Source organism: Anabrus simplex, chromosome 14, assembly GCF_040414725.1.
Source record: "Anabrus simplex isolate iqAnaSimp1 chromosome 14, ASM4041472v1, whole genome shotgun sequence".
NCBI lineage: Eukaryota > Metazoa > Arthropoda > Insecta > Orthoptera > Tettigoniidae > Anabrus > Anabrus simplex.
Window position 1 is genome coordinate 42,404,891 of NC_090278.1, and position 18,822 is coordinate 42,423,712.

The 18,822-nt window shown below is 39.8% G+C and overlaps 1 protein-coding gene across 4 annotated transcripts in view; it reads right to left on the reverse strand.

Moving 5' to 3' along the window:
- Positions 1–18,822, reverse strand: part of hyd (E3 ubiquitin-protein ligase hyd) — a 544,651-nt gene that overhangs the window by 26,057 nt on the left and 499,772 nt on the right. For all 4 annotated transcript variants that reach the window (XM_067158035.2, XM_067158036.2, XM_067158034.2 and 1 more), the window contains exon 43: positions 8,779–8,983. In XM_067158035.2, the coding sequence (XP_067014136.2) occupies positions 8,779–8,983 (205 nt within the window). The remainder of the gene's footprint in view (positions 1–8,778; positions 8,984–18,822) is intronic.

The following is an 18,822-nucleotide window of genomic DNA, read 5'->3' on the forward strand; positions in this document are numbered from 1 at the left end:
CTTTCCTTCTCCCATGCTTTGCGGGTAGCGCTGTCCTACTCTAAGGCTGGTTTCACACCAAGGAAGTCTTTACAAGTCAATCCAGTCACGTCTGGGTACGTCTAGGTCCGTCAAGGACAAGCCCGTCTAATTAAGTTCTGTGGATTCAAACCAAGCACGTCCAGTCCAGTCACATTCTCAGAAGAAAGGACAAGGTGTGGATAGAATTCAGTTTTCCTTCTGCCTTGGAAATGGAAGGTGAGCTAGTTAAATTTATAGTTTTGCGCCGGATAGTTCGCCGGAAAATAAAGCAAGATCGCGATTGTGGGTTCATCCGATTCATTTCAGAAGAGATATCTATAGTGCTTTCTCTCATTTGTTTCCCGACTTTGTGAACGATCCATTCAAATTTTATAATTTTTTCCGAACGAGGTATGAAAGTTTGTGAAGCTTAATGACCTGGTTCGAAAGAAGGTGAAAAGAAAAACACTAATAACCGAAAGGCTATACAACCATAGCTTCGGCTAGCAATATTTTAAAGGTAAGTTAACACAAATACTACCCTTAATGCAAATAAGTATTTATTACACCACACAAAATAATTTAAATACAAATGATATTATTTTAAAATAAATATTATAATTACAGGGATATTAACATAATTAGAAAGCACAAACATTTAAGAAAATTGCATAAAAGAAAATCCACTTTTCCAGATTCATGCACAAGACGCAAGAAGGAAAAAACGCTAAATAACTACACTGATCAGAATGTGACTCATGTTGTTAAAACAATGAGACTGGACTGGACGCATCAGAATCAAGCCCGGTTTGGTTCCCCTTCCACTTGACGGGACTGGTTTAACCTTGAATTGACTGAGACTTGGTCTGTGTGAATGAAATATAGCTGTGGTAGCCCAAAACAAAGGGAGATTTCCTTGTTGGATTTTTCTGTTGACGGACTAGAAGTGACTGGACATGTTTGGTGTGAAACCAGCCTAATGCAGCGGGTTTGCCAAATATCCGTAAATCAGAATGTTATCGGTTAAAATGGGTAAATATCGTGTTATGTACAGAATTTCAAGGTGCATTCGATGCCGTAAAAAAGTGTAAAAATGGTAATATAACGGAAAGTTTCGCCAAATGCAAAATCTTCATTGCATAGAACTTATCATGTCATAACTCCTATTTTATATTAATTACTTTCCTAATTTTTTCACTACTGGTAAAGAAACACTTCAGCTCGATGTAGATAAGTTTATTTTTAAATTTAAATGATAACAAAATGCAGTATATGCATATATTTTCAGTCATGTTCAGGGAATTCTATGTGCAGGCACGAAAAGGTCAAGTCGCTGGCCAGCGTCTTTCCTATTGAATTTGCATGGGGAGTCAAAGCAAGACAAAGGGTCTTCATATACGGAAGTTATTTTCAAAACAATCCTGAAGTTCTTATCTTGCTTAATTCTTAATTTGTGACAGGAAGAATATCTCCTTGAATTTTGGTTTCGCGCGTGACTTGGCTGGCTGCCTGGCTAAGTACCGGTAGTGATCTCCCAAACATGCGCTTTTAACATTTCCAGACAGTCGCATGCAGTGCAGTGCTCATTTCGTCAGTAGCATATACAATAGAGTGATTAAATACGTATCAGTGACATATGTACAATTTTTGAGGGCAAGTGTATTTCGTGAGTTCGTGCTCGTGCGTGGGGATCTAATTTCGAAGAAAAAGTGCAGAAGAATCATGGCATGGTTAAAGCAAAGCAAACGGTCGTCGGATATGGAAGTTGTTATTAAATCATACCTCAAGTCCTTATCTCGTTATCTCTTAATTTATGAAAGGGAGAACGTCTCGTTTGTTTAAGTTTCACGAGTGACTCGGCTGGCTGAGCTTTTAAATATACTGACAGCCGTGTGCAGTGGTGTTCATTTAATCAGTATTATAAGATTGATTAAATAAAGATCAGTGATATATATATAATATTTAATGGCGTGTGGCCTCCGAAGAGGACGAGTGCAGGTCTTTCGAGTTGACGCCGCATAGGCGACCTGCGTGTCTATAAGAATTGGGCCCTACCTGTGATGAATTATAATGCTGAAGACAGCACACACCCCAGCCCCCGAGCCATTGGAATCAACCAATGAAGGTTAAAATCCCCGACCCGGCCGGGAATCGAACCTGGGGCTCTCTGGACCAAATGCTAGCACGCTAACCATTTAGCCATGGAGCCGTACAAGATCAGTGATAAATGAATAGTTCTTGAGGACAAGTGGATTGTTTTATGTTGTGTTTGTGTAGTCTGCGTAGTTGTCAGTTTGTGCTCGTGCGGGGGGTTCTTAGTTCGCAGAAAAAGTGCAGAAGGATGTAAAATAGATCGTCAAATTAAAAAGAAACGTTCCGTAGGTAAACTCAGGGGAAAAGAACGCAATATTTTAATGAGTGTCCTGGATTATTTTTTTAAAGTCTTTGAATATGAGCAGCGCAGTCAGTGAAACTGCTTAAGCTACAGGTTGTTCCGAAAGAACAATCTATGCTATAAGGAAGGAACACACACATGGTACTTTGCGAATCGAATTCCTGCAAAAAAAAAACAGAAGGACGGCAGAAAAAGGAAAATTAAATATGATGAAATTGTGCGAAGTGGAGTGCGTCAAGTGGTTCACTCTCTTATTTGCTAACATACCACCGACATTGAACGTGATTTTGAGTCGGGTAAATGGAGAAGATTCTTTGCCATGATTTTCCAAAACTACGTTGTATCGCTTCTTACATGATATAGGCTTCCGTTATTTAAGACGGGGTAATAAAGCAGCTTTCAATGAAACCGATGAAATTAATTGGAGGCACAGATATCTCGGAGATAAAACGTTTGAGGGCACAGAATAAAGCTATAATTTACACAGATGAATCGTGGATAAATATTGGGCAGACAGTGACAAAAGAATGGAAGGATACGACAGTGAAAAGTGCACGACAGGACGCTATTGAAGGGGTAGTTCGGGACTTAGGCCACTGAAAAGCCGAGGACCGTGATTTGCCTTAGTCCACGCGGGTAATGAACATGGTTTTGTTCCAAATGCTGAACTAACATTTTTATGCCATAAAAACATAAGACAATTGGGCAAATTACGTGAAGGAAGTAAAGAAAAATGAAAAGAGATTTGTGGAAAGCAGACGAATTACAGGACGATGTCGACGATGAAAAGTTTTCAATACGACTTTCTTCATCGTCCGGATCATCCTCAAGTTCATCTCCCGAACCTGGTTCATCCAAAGAGGGAAGATCAGGCCTTGCAGAAATGATAGAAGGTGTACGTCCAATGTCTGAGAGCAACGCCAATGATTAAGGTGTGTTGTATTTATTTTACCACCCTACAAATATTAATTCATGAATGAATGAACGAACTTAAAATTACAAAATTACAAACGAAAAATGTGGAACTGTGACGCCCTGTTTGAGTCACACTCGAGCGTGATCTTCACGAGTCGATTTCGCAACAGCGCGCTCCATCTACGCTGTACTGTAATTTAAGGTTGGAAGGCTCTATACCTCCCCCACCTTTAACTCTCGATGTGAGTTCACCTGACCTTTCCCCAGTTTAAGTTGTCCTAAGTACTCTATCCTGAATCTTTTACGTAATTCTGCCCTCAGATGCTGCATATATCAATCTCTTTCCATTGCTTATCTGATCGATGTGATCAAATATCAGACGCTCCCACCCTAGGAATATCCTGCAGAAACATCGCTGGAGTCAACACTAGTAAATCTTCACTATCTTCAGATAAATAAGTCAATGGTCGGGAATTAATAATGGCTTCAGTGTCCATCAGTAATGTCAACAGTTCCTCGTAATCCAAAGAGGAATGACCTAAGATTCGTTGCAACAACTTCTTTAACATCTTGACGATCCACACAACCGTTCTCGCAAAAGTAGAGAGTAGAACTTTTACTCCTGCATGAGAAAGTTCCAGATGTTTCTCCATGATCATCATGTGACTAGTTTATGATTGCAGGTATCAGAATGGGGGTTAGGAATAATTCTTCATCCTTTCTCCTTATTAACCTCGTCTTGACTCACCAGGCTTCACCAGACCTGCCCTACGACAATGATGATCGGGGACCTGATGAAGCCTAGTTTTAATTTGAATTATAAGTTTACAGTGGTGATACCCACAAGGGAGGAGTGGGCCGTAGATGCTGGGGCCTGTCTTGGGTCTGGGGGCTGTACATGGTACACAGATGGCTCGGGGACAGAGATGGGCACAGGCGCCGGGTTCTGGGGGCCTAAGACAAGGCTCTCCCTTCCCGTGGCAAATATGCTACTGTTTTCCAGGTCGAAGTATGTGCAATACTGGCCTGTGCTGTACATATATATGGAACATGCCTGGACACAGAAGATGCATCACCATTTGCAGCGATAGCCAGGTAGCGTTAAAAGCACTATATGCAGTTAAAACAACATAAAAAATGGTATGGAAATGCCTAAGGATGTTAAATTAGCTGAGTGAACTTAGCTCAGTTACCCTATTATGGGTCCCTGGGCACACAGGTATCAGTGGAAATGAAGAAGCTGACAAACTAGCGAAACAAGGCTCAAAAGGTCCTTTCATAGGACCAGAGCCCTTCCTGGGAGTGTCACTCTGAAGCGTGAAACTGGTAATATCACAGTGGACAAACCAGTCTCAAACATTTGGAAGAGGTTAACTATAGCAAGGCAGGCACGTGAACTTATCAAAGGGCCTAGCCAAAGTTATAAAAAGGTCCTGATAAATTTGAATAGGACCAGAATGCGAATGGTAGTTGGACTGTTAACAGGCCACAATACCTTAGAGACACCTACACATCATGAAAATCTGTCAGGATCCGATGTGTAGAAGATGCGTCAGGGAGGAGGAGACCTCCGCGCATGTGTTATGTCAGTGCGAGGCTCTTGCAAGCACTAGACATCGATACCTTGGCTCACATTTTGTGAGCCTGGAAGACATCAGGAATGCCAACATCCGGTCACTGGTATCCTTTATAGGAGCACTAGGGCTGGACTAGGCAAACCCGTTTAAGGGACACAAAGGGTCTTCACAGAGCTACGTGTGGAGCCCTGCGAAGGCAGGGTTCACCCATTCTTTATCTATCTATCTCGTCGACTCGAAGTAACCCACTTTCATCTTCAAATATATGGAAAGATTTGAGGGACGACCGCTCCTTTTCTCCAAGCATCTCTTGCGTCACAATCTTTCACAGCCTCCTTTCAGCCATTTGCAATTCTTCCACTTCAAGTTCCTTTGAAGTGAGTCATTCTCTCTTTCCTGCAATGTTGTGGATGAATTGCAAAATCCAAGCTGTCATTCTGACAACTTTTGTATACTTTGAAAAATATTGAAGATACCATGTTTCTTCTGGTTTTGAGGAAACTAAAACAGCAGAAAGTCCTTCCTTTTTCTCTTCATCAGGCATGACACTGTCAACAGGCCACTGAGGGTCCTCCCACCATTTCAACATAGCCCCTGGAGGATAGGTCAGCCAGATTATTCACTCCACGCACATGATTCCTACTACTAGGGCTCGACAGCTGTTTAATTTTCTTCACCCGGTTGGCCACGAAAGTTCCCCAGGACTTCCTTCCTCTTGATCCAGCGGAGTGATGTTGTCGAATCCGTCCAATAATAAGTTGGAAGATTCCCAATTCCTAAACTTGCCTTTATGGAGGAAGCAAGACAAGCTCCAATTGAACAAGCTAAGAGTTCCAACCAAGAAATAGTAGTTTTCTTCAGAGGTGCTGCACCAGATTTCACCTGTATAAGTGTTACATTTGTTTTGACTATCTTGTGATCAAAGAAATACAACTGTGGCATCTGCTACGCTGCTCACATTGCAAAATGTGTGAAGGCTCCAAGATTCCTGTGTTTCACAAGGTGCTATTTGTCAAGGAATTTTAATATCAGAAAATACGTTCAGTCCTTGAAGCCAATTTTCAAACTTTTTCCTCATTTCGTCCTCCATTCTTCATCCTAGCTCATTTTCTCCCGCCAACTTTCCTGTAACAGCAACTTGGGTACTAGAGAGACAGGACAGGTGAAACCTACAGGGTCAAAAAGATGCTCTGGGCAGCAGCCAGTACATTTCTTCTAGTGATCTCACTAATCTTTGATATGTCAATTTGTTCACAAGACAGAACATCTCTTGTTTTATTCCATCGAAGACCTAACACTGAAGTTACCTCAGAAGCAGATGAATCTCTTTCAGAAGAATTTAGCCACATATACTCCCAGTTACGAAGATCGAACCATGCTCTGCCCAGCAATGCAGTAGATCCTTCCATAAACTTACATAATTCTTCCTCATTGTCCACAAAAGTGATACAATTATCAACATAAAAGGAGTTTCTCAACCTTTCAGCTGACTCTCAGTAGTCTGTACTGTGTTTCAAGTGTAGATCTAACACTGCTTCTAGCAGAAATGGGCTGCAGTTCAGTCCAAATACTACTCGACAGTGACGAAATGACTTTTAATTCTCTTCTCTCTGAATCTTTCCACCATAAGAAGTGTAACGAATCACGGTCAGTTTCTTGGACAGATATCTGAAGAAAAGCCTTTCTAATATCCGCAATCACCCCTATCCTATTCTTCCAAAACATCAAAAGAAGGGTGGGGATTTGTAGTAGCAAATTAGGTCGTTTCTCGAGGCACTTGTTCAAAGAAGGCGCATAGTATGACTTGCAGGAACCATCAAAAACTGGTCTCACCTTAGTGGTAGAGTTGTCTTTAAATAATTCCTCGGTGTGGTAAATAATAAAACCGATCTTTGTTTTCTTCCCCTGGAACCTCTTCAATGATGTCCTCATTTATCCACTCCTGAAACACCTTTCCGTATTCCTTAAACTTTCCTTCCTCGATCAGCTGTTCGAAACAGACCTCAATCTCTTTTCCGCCATCTCCTTGTTGTTCTGTAGATACTGACGGTTCTCCAGCCAAGGTAACACAACTTCATATAGGCCATCGACATTAACTTTTACTGTATTTTGAAAGTAGTTACGTGCGGCTTTTTCCATTTCTTCTCTTGATTTGTTTTGGCACTGGATCAGATATGCGTATGGTATGTAAGTTCCATAAGTTGGCTATCAAGGCAGATTGAATGAAAAGTGAGGTTTGTATATAGAGCTAGTGTCACTCTCCCCTTCCTTCAGTCTGCCAGTCACAGTCCAGCCAAGCGCAGTCTACCAATCCTGATTCAAGCTTATGCATTTCATACATCAAAATACTTCTAGCAACATTAGCTCCTAGAAGAACTTCCACGTCAGCTGGATCAGTTCCCACATCAGAGAGACATATCTTTCTTTCCCTCATCTCTTTCATCCAGGGCCCAAACTTCAACTTTGGAATTTTCCCACAAATTACCTTCTGGTCAATTAACTGCAACATTGTACTATACGAACCATCCATCATAGCTGCTCACCTCTAGATTGTACAAATGGGGGTCTTCTTCACAGGTCTCAGCACCTCCAAACAACTTATGAATAATCGTCTCCGTTTTCAAAGGTTTATAACCCATTTCCTCAGCTGTCTTCTTCAAGATGTAGGATCTTTGGGATCCACTATCAATGCTTGGACCTTCTTCTGTTTCCCCTTATGTGTCAGCTTGATGTTTGAAGAAACGCTTCTTATGTGGCACTCTGGATGTTCATGGAGATATTGCTCTGGTTTTCCACACCTTCCCGAGTTCTAGGTTCAGGTTCCCCAGCCCTTTGCACATTTAGTTTATGGCACTGTCTTCACTGTCCCATCAGGCATCACACACCACAGAATCCAAGTAAGACAAAAGAGTGATGTGTAATGGCGGTAGCCATTTGTGTCATTGTGCAAAAAGTAGTATATCCTATCTTTGTGGTTAATATTAGTTTGGTGAATTAGTCCCTTAACGAAACTGATCTCCTGCCAGTGTCCACCATATTTGAGGCCAGGAACAAATAAAACTTAAGTCCGTCTCCTTGGCGTAACGGTTAGTGTTATTAGCTGCTGTCCTTGGGGGCCCGGGTTCGATTCCTGGTACTGCCAGAAATTTAAGAATGACAGGAGGGCTGGTATGTGGTTGAAATGGTACATGCAGCTCACCTCCAGTAGGGGTGTGCCTAAAAAGAGCTGCACCACCTCGGGATGAGGACACGAGTTTACTTACTTACCAAATTTTCGTAACAAATATACATGTTTTACATTTCGAGAAAGACTATAGTCTCAAGGCATTAGTGTGGCCAACAAGGAGGCTACACAAAATCTACTATTAGTTAAAAATATTAAATGTGAGTTGGACAGTAGAGATAAACAATGAACTGCAAAAGAATGGCTCAATAAGGAGTTTAATACCAGAGAGAACGGAACTTGAGCCAAAAAACAAAAACAAAACCCAATATTACTGCCCCTCTTGCACATAAAACTAAGGATAAAGAAAGAGCTTGTAATAGCACTGGACAGAGCAATTCACATTTCAAGAATAAACTTAATAAATCTCCAGTTTTGTCACTAGGTAAGTTAAAATAGGGAATATTTGATAGACCTGATAAGGGAAAATAGACTTTGGAATTCAATTCAGTGAGTCAGAATTAACCTCAAAATTTGTAACAGCAGGAAAAGTTACATTTACGTTGTTTCAATAACCTTACCGTATTCTTTCAAAACTTCTCTTCCTTTACGTGTTATCACATCGGGGTCACTACATTGTTTTTTTGGGTGAGTTAATTCACTAGTCTTTGGTAGATTTCTAGCAACTGGATAATACTATGAAGAGTTTAAAATAAAAAAATTCTCACCTGCCAACATTCCGGAATGCATTGAGTCGCTCAAAGCTAGCCTTGCCCTGGCGAGGAGAGTAAAAACCTCGCTTGCCTGGACTGTAAAACAGAGGAGCACTATCATCACTGTCTTCCGCTGGCTCTTCAGTCTCCGGTGCATTGCGGGAGGTCGGCGTGGTGCCTGGCTTCTTCCCACGCTCTGAAAGGCTGAATACATCTAGATCTGCAAGGGAAGATAAAGTCATTTAACAAAAGTTTTCGACTATTAAAGAAGGAAGTATTATGAAACAGATCAGTAAAATGTTATTCTAATGGGGGATTTATTTACTGTATGGCTTTTATGCTGAGAGTATTCAAGGATAAAATCATTTTGTGTTGCTATTTCTCATTTGGTAGGCCAAGGCCCTTCAAGGGCTGTAGTGCCATGGGTTTTTATTTTATTTTTTTATTTCTAGCCAGGTGCAGCCCTTCGTCACCCGTCATAATTCGGTACAAAAATAATATTCTTTCATGGCGCTGAAGCAGCATTTCACAAGTGACTTTGCGATTTTCCATTTGACGTTCATTCAAAACGTGTGGGACCCCATTTACCGAGTTTTGCTCGTAAATGACTGCTGATTGTTGTTGTTGGGTCATCATCCAATGCCTGTGGTATGCACAAGTTTTTGCCGGTTTTTGTTGTAAAGAAAACACGTCATTTCCAAGGAAAATTCACTTTTTGTTTATTAAAAATATTGGCCATTGGCTTCTACACAGTTTGCCCCCATCTTTCAGGTAAGTTATGAATACCGTGCCAGAAAAACTGCTCGTATTTTGCGGCAAACCATACGTAGAGCCATTTTCCAGCTTCCTCGAAATTGCTGAAGTGCTGCTCTGCGAGCGATAGAGGTGATAGATGCTGTCAGGTCAGAGGGACTACGGCAGGTACGGAAGGATGTCCCATAGAAGCAATTTCAAGGTGTCTTTCACTCATTTTGCTGTGTGAGACGGTGCATCGTTATGTAACAAAATCACTTTGCCATGTCTTCTGGCCCATTCCGGTCGTCTTCCAATCAATGTGCGATTTAAATTAATCACCTGTCAGCGATAGTGTTGTGCGTTAACGGTTTTGCTGGGCTTCAAGAGTTCATAATACACAATATTGCTCTGGTCCCACCAGACACAATGAATGGCCTTATTGTCGAAGCGATTTGGTCTTTGTGTTGAAGGACTGGCTTCGCCAGGTGACAGCCACTATTTTCTCCACTTCGGGTTTTCAAAATAAATCCTCCTTTCGTCATCTGTCACTATTCGGCACAGAAATAATTTTCTTTCTTGGCGTTGAAGCAGCATTTCACAAGCGACTTTGCGATTTTCCATTTGACGTTCATTCAAATCGTGTCGGATCCCCCATTTACCGAGTTTACTGACCTTCCCCATTGCTCGTAAATGACTGCTGATTGTTTCTTTTGACACATTTAACGCTTGTGCCAATTGTTGTTGAGTTTGAGTTGCGTCATCATCCAATGCCTGCAATTGCTCGTCTTCGCACTTTTGTGGTCTACCAGAGCGCGCACAGTCCATCATATTGAAATCACCACATTTAAATTGTCAAAACCATGCCTCACCTGTTCTAATCAATGGAGCGTGTTCACCATATGTTTCTATCGGCAAACAGTGACTTTCCACAGCCTTTTCCTTTCGATTAAATAAGAAAATGCGTGCCGCAAATGTTCCTTGTCAGGCACAAACGTCATGATCACTGAACGATACAACACAGATAGTAGTGTTGGTGGTCTCAACTTGTATGTGTTGGTAGATATATGTCAAACAAACTGACGTATGTGTCAAATTCACACGCTGGGTACTGTTCGCTGGCGCTGTCTCTTAGTGAAACCAGAAAAGACTTATGCGTACACCTGGTAAACCAAGTCATTAAAAGAAGGAAAGAAACATGAATAGGATAAACACGACAGGTCAGCATCAGGAGAGGGAATAACAGAAAAGAACAAACATCCAACACTTCCACATCAAGACTGAAGATCTGTCAAGATAGCCCCTAAATGAGTGGTGAAGTTCACACTTCTGATGAAGCGAAAGCAGAAACAAGCTTATCGGGGGCCTGAGAAAAATGATGTGGAAAAACTAGGACTGACAAGGAGAAATACTATTTATTTGAAGATGACAGTGAATGATGTGGAGATTTTTCCAAATACTTAATGACTGTGGCAGAGATTTAGTATTTACTCATAATGATGGGTTTAAGATGTAGTTTTCATCACAAATTACTCCATTTCAGGTACTCTAGTTTCAACATTATCCAGCCATTTTCAGCCTATAAATACAACAGAAATAACATGCTTTGTTACATAAATACAGAAGGTCGGGCCGAGTGGCTCAGAAGATTGAGGCACTCAACTTGGCTCAGTCCGGTGGCATTTGAAGGTGCCGAAATACTTGTCTCATGTCTGTAGATTTACTGGCACATAACAAGCCTCCTGTGGGACAAAATTCTGACACTCAGCGACTCCAAAAACCGTCAAAGTATTTAGTGGGATGTAAAAACAATATCATAAAAAATATATAATAAATACAGATGCTGTATATTAGTCTTATAAACTAAGGTGTATATAAACATCAGAAACATAAAAAATAAGAAATATATTTTAAAACCACTGGACAAACCTTCTATAGTGTGAACGTTACACTTCAATAGAAGTTACAGACAAATGAGAATCCAGTAGAGATTGATGTTTTTATTATCTATATGCACCTCAGTTTGTAAGACTAATATGGTAAGTACTTTTTTGTGAGACCGAAAAAAGTTAACATAGAAGATGAAACAGGCTAGAAATGAAATATAATTACGCTGTTAAATTCAAAGTTAGGTTGACTATAAAAGTAATTACGATAAAAAACAAACAAACCAGTGTTTAAAATTATAATTAATAAAATGAATAAAGAAACAGCACATTTTAAAAACATCAACATAGTACAACATCGAGGAAAAAGATTCTTAGAAACACATACTATGCATGCCTGTATTAGCATAAAAATAAAATATGCACAAAAATTGTCAAGAACTTGATTCAGAATAAAGAAACACATAATCGAAACAGACTTTCAACGTATTAGGTCATGTTACGTGCATGTAGTACGTGTTGAAGAGATGTTAAGTACAGAACAAAAATGGCCAGCTGGACACCAGTGGGATTTCGCGTCGGTTGCTCTACCATAGCTTAACAGCTGGTGTCTGGCTGGCCATTTTTGTTCTGTACTTAACATCTCTTCAACACGTACTACATGTACGTAACACGACCTAATACGTTGAAAGTCTGTTTCGATTACAATGCGGTCGTCGAAATTCAATATTCATTAAGGAAACACATGTTTAAAACACACAAAGAAACTTGCACATCATCACTCGCGTGTAAGAAACAGGTCTCGACTGCTTCTTTAATTCCAAATTACATACAACAGCATTGAGTTTGGTTAACGTACTTCTTTACACTGTCATTCGTAATAAAATTTGACACACAATGTTGCACTATGTTCACACTTTCTACCCCTACGAAATGCATTGATACTATTGCGCAGGTCTCACCAGTATCATTTTCATCCCCGGGTTCTTACTCCTTACAGTGTTTATCAATCATCAGCTGTTGATGAATTTAGTTTACCGTCTGTACTTTGCATGTGGGAACACTGTCATCATATTCAACATATGTACAAACATTTTGCCTCCTCTTCATCCGCCCCAAGCTGGCTACATTCTTCATCTATATGATCAGTGCTTTCCATTATTTCAACTGAAATGTCATAGTGGCTGAACAAACAAAGCCCACTTTGCAGGAACAATTTTCGAATTGGGGTCTTGTTTACAGATTCCCAAACACATTTTAAGAAATTCATGGCATCCAAAATTGAGATTCTATGTGAAGCCATTTCCAGAGAAGCAAAACACTTCTACGAGCATTTTTCTATATTTCTGCTTCACACACCGGATGATGCCCTGGTCCAATAATTGGAGATGGCTTGCACAGTTCGCTGGAAGAAACGCTGCAAGTACATTTCTAAAATAAGAGTATTTACTTTTTTCTTTACACTGCACTGACACAGGAAAGGCCTAGGAATGGGAAGGAAGCGGCTGTGGCCTTATTTAAGGTACAGCCCCCAGCATGTGCCTGGTGTGAAAATGGGAAACAATGGAAAACAATCTTCAGGGCTGCCGAAAGTGGAGTTCGAATCCACTGTCTCCCAGATGTGAGCTCACAGCTGCACACCGCTAACCGCACGGTCAATCGCCCAGTAAAGTAAGATGAATCAATTGTGTGCGTAGCACATCGGTCAATGAACAATACAATTTTCCTCTACTGCACTCCTATTCTGGCATAAAGTTATCACAACAAGTTCTAAAATATTGATGACTGCATCCAAGCATTGGTATTTGCTGTGTACTGGCATGGCAAGGTATGTACAGGAGAAGTCTGCTATAGCGAGTACGGCATATAACGAGAACCCCGTTATATTTTTGTCCGTCCCTTCAAAATTCCTGTATTAAACTGTGTATTATCCTTCGGTTACAGCGAGAGCCCTATCGCTGATGATTCCGTTATTACGAGCGATTATGTGCAATCGATTTTTTCCGTTGCCGATATTTATGCACCCAGTCATTATACTGCATTTAAAGATTAAAATTTCATAAATGTTCGTATTGAAATGTATCGTATCACAAAGAAATTGAAATAATAAATAAGTAGTTCAACCTATTCAATACAAATAAATACGAAATGTAGTGTTACATTCCTATTTAATTATAAGTGGAAGCTGTACCGGTTTCAACCCCAATCCGAGTCATCATCAGCCGAATAAAACGCAAAAATCAATGCATAGGTAAGAAAGAAATTAAAGATCAAGTCCCCACAAAAACAGTTGAAGAGGCAAAATAAAACAATGGGGTAGACACTGTAAAATTCAGAAGAAGTAGACGGTATGTCACTTAAAAGAAGCAAGGCGCAATCTTCTGAACAGCAGCATAGAACAGTTACCCTTCGACTGCTGTTCTCCCATTTTCACACCAGGCAAATGCTGGGGCTGTTCCTTAATTAACCCATTAGTGCCTGAATTAATTTTTTTCTGAGATTTATTTACTTATTGTGTTTTGCCGCATGTTTGAGACCAAAATAAACTAATAAAACAAGTTTCAGAATTTTGGAATCGCTAGGTCATAAGATATTTGACGTTGCCATATGGTAACGCTAGGCGCTTGCACTACCTATTTTTAAACAATGAGTTTTGAAAGTTGAATTTAGGTTGAAAAGTGTTTTTTTTTCGTTTCCGTGCAATAACAATATTGAAATATCTTAGCATTATTTATTGTAAGAATATGGAATATCAGTTTTTTATTCACATCACGGTAAAAAAAATAGAATTATTGAACAAAGGAGAAAATATTTGTTTACAGTATATAGACACATATGTACATTTCATTGCCTGTCAAAATAAAACACTCACTGGAACAATAGAATAAAATCAAAAATACGAAAAAGAAGAATCAAAGAACTTCAGATGCAGTTACAAACTATTAGTCTATACTTTTGGAGGCATATAAATGCCCACCCTCAATACTTGCGCGTTAGCCACAGAGATAGAGAATGACAATCTTTCACTGTCTTCATATCATCCTGCGTGTCCCAATAAGAACGCTTGGAGGGCAACCTATTATATCCAGAAATGGAAAGTATGGCGACAAAGCAACGAATTTAATCAGAAGTTATTTGTGGGTCCGTACAATTTAAAAACACCCCATACATTTTAGACTCCCGAACTAAATGTTCGATCAGCTGATTATCTGTAAACAATTCAAAAATGTCAACAACAGTCATGGATTTTCACTTGCTATAACTAGGCTCCGGAAATGTCAACAGTCACCCAATATTGAAATCAGCCCCATCGGTCTATCTTGATTTTTTATTTGATTTATTATTTCCTCTATCAGTTATCCGCTCTTTCGCAGCATCAGGTATTGAAACAGATCTTGCATCAGTAGACAGAAAAGGCACTCCGTCCTCTGGTAACACACCTTCACCATCGTAACTAATCCCGATTCTTTCATTATTTACAAGCTTCATTTCAGCACTGACACATAACTTTCGAAAGAGAGATTATCAACAAGCCCACCATCATCTTCATCACCAGGAGCCCTCATCTGTAAGTACATTTACATAGGGCGGTTCCACAAAAATATCACCATCGAGATCTTCAGTCAGTAGCATATCTAGTGCTTCTAAAAGGGAAAATCCCTTCCTGCAATGAAGATGTATGAATCAGTATAAAGTATCATGATCTGACAGCTGCGGCTATTTTACTGAGTATAAACGCCTAGCGTTGCCATATGGCAATGCTAATGATTCAACAAGCACTACTACGGCATTGTGCGCCCGTACTGTTTCAAATGCTTACAACATATATAACGAAGTGTGCACAACGCTACTGTAAACATAATCCAATGAAAGAACTTCACTTATAGATTTTATATCCTTCGTACGTGAAGCCGGCAGCCATTTCGCAGGAATCTTAAAATAACCAAGAGTCCACCAGTCTGTGTCACAACAATATATTTTAAAACGAAATAAACATGATTACTAGATTCTACAAACTCTTATCTAACTGTCGGATGACACCACAATCTTCCATATTATTTCTTGTTGCCTACAGCATTAAAAGAAAAAGGTGCGGAAATCGTTGCCATATGGCAACGCTAGGCGCTAATGGGTTAAGGCCATGGCCGCTTCCATCCAACTCCTAGGCCTTTCCTATCCCATCGTCGCCATAAGACCTATCTGTGTCGGTGCGACGTAAAGCCCCTAGGAAAAAAAAAAAAAAACCACCACACGAAATGAAAGAGGATAACACGTTTTCATAATAAATGCGTAAATAACGTGGTCGATAGCAGTTGTTAACTCGTTAAAAATAAAGGCTTAAGTAAACGATCTCTTAATTTTAATGTTATACGTATAATGAAATTAAGTAAGAATGTGATACGCCTCAAGATATGGCAGAGTATATCACTGATTTCAGAGGTATTTTCTCGCGTCTAGTTAAATTTCAGAAAGCTATTCCCATGTCAATTTTTAGTGAGGAGGTTATAAATTCTCTACATGCGTTGCAAATAGGTTTTCATGGTACATATATGGTTTGGTTAGGTTAGGTGACGCCGTTTGAAGAAAACGGCAATGTTTGCCACAGAAGCATCTGGAGTGATACCGTATTTCTCCGAATCCAAGAAGACTTTTTTTCTCAGAATCTCATCTGAAAAATCAAGGGTCGTTTTGCATTCACGGCCTGATAGTAATGAGCACCACTGGTAACTACCGCAGTAACTACGCTGTTTCTTTTCACCCCCGCGCACGCACACACTAAACTCGTTATCAATAAACGAGCGCCTCTTTATCACACATTGCTAGCCGCGGCAACCGGTTGTAAGGTGCCTATGTGTAACGGCACTGGATCTTGGGAAATAGTGAAGAAAGAATGACATTCTATAATCCTCTACAAAAAGTATCTCAAATCAGCAGAATGGCATCAAAACATGCGAGCCTTCGAATTCTTAGAAAGGTCACGGCTACTCAGTAGCAGAGTTGTAACGCGTCTGCTGTACCTGACGCTTAGTAAAATTAAGTTTTATAGACAGCAAGATATTTTCGTGATGGATCGCCGTATTGTAAAGATACGTGGAACAGGTATTGCCAGCAAATTTTCAATGGGTTCTCGTCGATGTTATGATGCCAATTTTAAGTTAATGGCTATCAAACACTCGGAAATGTATAGTAATTGTGCAATTGCAAGAAAATACAGCATAGGCCTAACTAAAGCCAATATTCGGCGTTACCGTAAAGACAAAGATACGGTAGCTTAAAAATGTGTACTGCAAAAAAGAAGAAAAGCATTCAGTGGCCCGCAAGAAGGATGCTTTAAAGATGTCGAAGATGAAATTGTGAGGTATGTGCACAAAAATGCAAGGGCTTAATTGCCATACTGCGGGGCAGTAAACTAGTTTGTTGACTTTCAAAGTCCGCAATTAAGGCCTATAGTTTGCTAGCCGCTGAAGTTTGCCGAATCCGGCAAGCAAGACGTGCGTGTAGTGACAGCCAGTTATATCTGACGCTGAGTGAAAGTAACAGTTTTATAGTAAGCAAGAATATTTTCCGGATGGATTGTCGCATTGTAGAGACGCGTGGAATGTGTATTGCCGACACTTTTTCAACGAGTTCCCTTTGATATTATGATGCCAACTTTAAGTTCATGGTTATTAAACCCACTTAAATAAAACATAATTGTACAGCCGCAAAAAATACGGCATAACTAAAGCCAATGTTTGGCGTCTACAAACAGTCTTAAAATGCGTACTGTATAAGAAAGTCATATTATTTTACAAAAGCACTTTTCAAGCCTGATTAAAATTTTTTGAAGGAAAGAGTGGGGGATCGTCTTGGATTCGGAGAAATACGGTAATATATATTTTTCAGAATGAAATTAAACACACACTTTCATGTAGTGTCAGATTTCGAAAAACAACAAACAAGTAAGCCGTAGTGTGGACATTATCCGCGAAAACACAAGTTTTGAATAAACTGATTGCTGTTTCATACTGATTTTAATGTGTGTGTGGGTTTTCCCGAATTTTACAAAACATCTGATATAACGTCAATGAATTTTTCGCCGTTATGAATTCTCACTATAACGGACTTCTACTGTACATTCTTAACACTGCACAAATTCTTCCACTTCCCTATTATGAGCAGTGTCAATTTCTCCATACCACTCTCATTGCAGCGTAAGAGCATTGTTAGTCTCTCTTTACCAAGTTTACCTTCACAGCATTTTTCACAAGCTAGAAAAATAGCCCCACTTCATCTCCATTAAAAACATCAGGGCTACAGTCCTTCAAAATGTCCATCAGTGTCGGATCTCTCTAAGTCTGAACAGTATCGATACTGACACTGGCAGCCTCCCCACGTACGGATTTGCATGAAAGTTTATTCCTTTTTTAAAACCTCCAAGCCATTCATTAGATGCCTTGAAGTTTCATAATCTCATTTCGGCAGCTACATTTGATACTTTGGCCCGAATCACTGTTCCTTCAATAGGAATATCATATAATGACCTCGAAAGGAAATGACTCTGGTTCAATACCACTGAATAAGATTGAATCAGTATCATTTCCTTTCAGTATTGTTGTAAGATAATGATGTCAATAAGAAACAGTGAACATGGGATTTAAAAGCTGCAGCTCAGTAGGAATATTAAAAGCTTGTTTAAACCATTTCACTACAACATTAACTAATCTGTAAATTAGCTTTTATGAACACATTTCATTTGGCTGCTTCCTCTTACCAGACAAGCGTCCTCAACCTTCTTCAATCTTCATTCAGTTGCTTACAATTAAAGTCGTCATAGCAATGTCCAACATCTGGGCAAGTAGCACATTTTTCAGGTGTGGATTTGCATCCACTTTACCATAAACTTTAATTTTCCATCATTTGTAAACTGTCTAGCTTTCTTCTTCTCCTCATTAACTGAATGTCCTGCAAAACACTGCAAGTACAGTAGGCCCGATTTACATACACATTACACAATTCACTTACGATCATAAAGTTAAGCACCAACATGTCATCCAAGCTACTCTTCCACGATCTAAACCATCACGAAGGCCTGCTTGCGACGGATGCTCCCTGTAGCTGTAGGCTGACATGTTACTATGCTATGCAGTCCGGGGCCGCAAAATTAAGTTCTCTACCAAATCCTTACCGAGGCCAGTCGTTACTCCAGCATTGTGTGCACAATGTGGCTGGGAACACTAATTTAAATTCCTTAGGGTGGAAGTTGTGAACATACAAATGCGGTAACCAAGTTTCTTTAGCATGTATTCAATAAGATATGGACTAGGACTTTGGAATAATTGCATAATAACCAGGGAAACACGCTAGAGAAGAACATCTTAACCAGTTTCACCTATACATAGCCACAGTACTCCGTTATTATTCTATTAAAATAATCGGACATTGTTATTTTATCATGTCC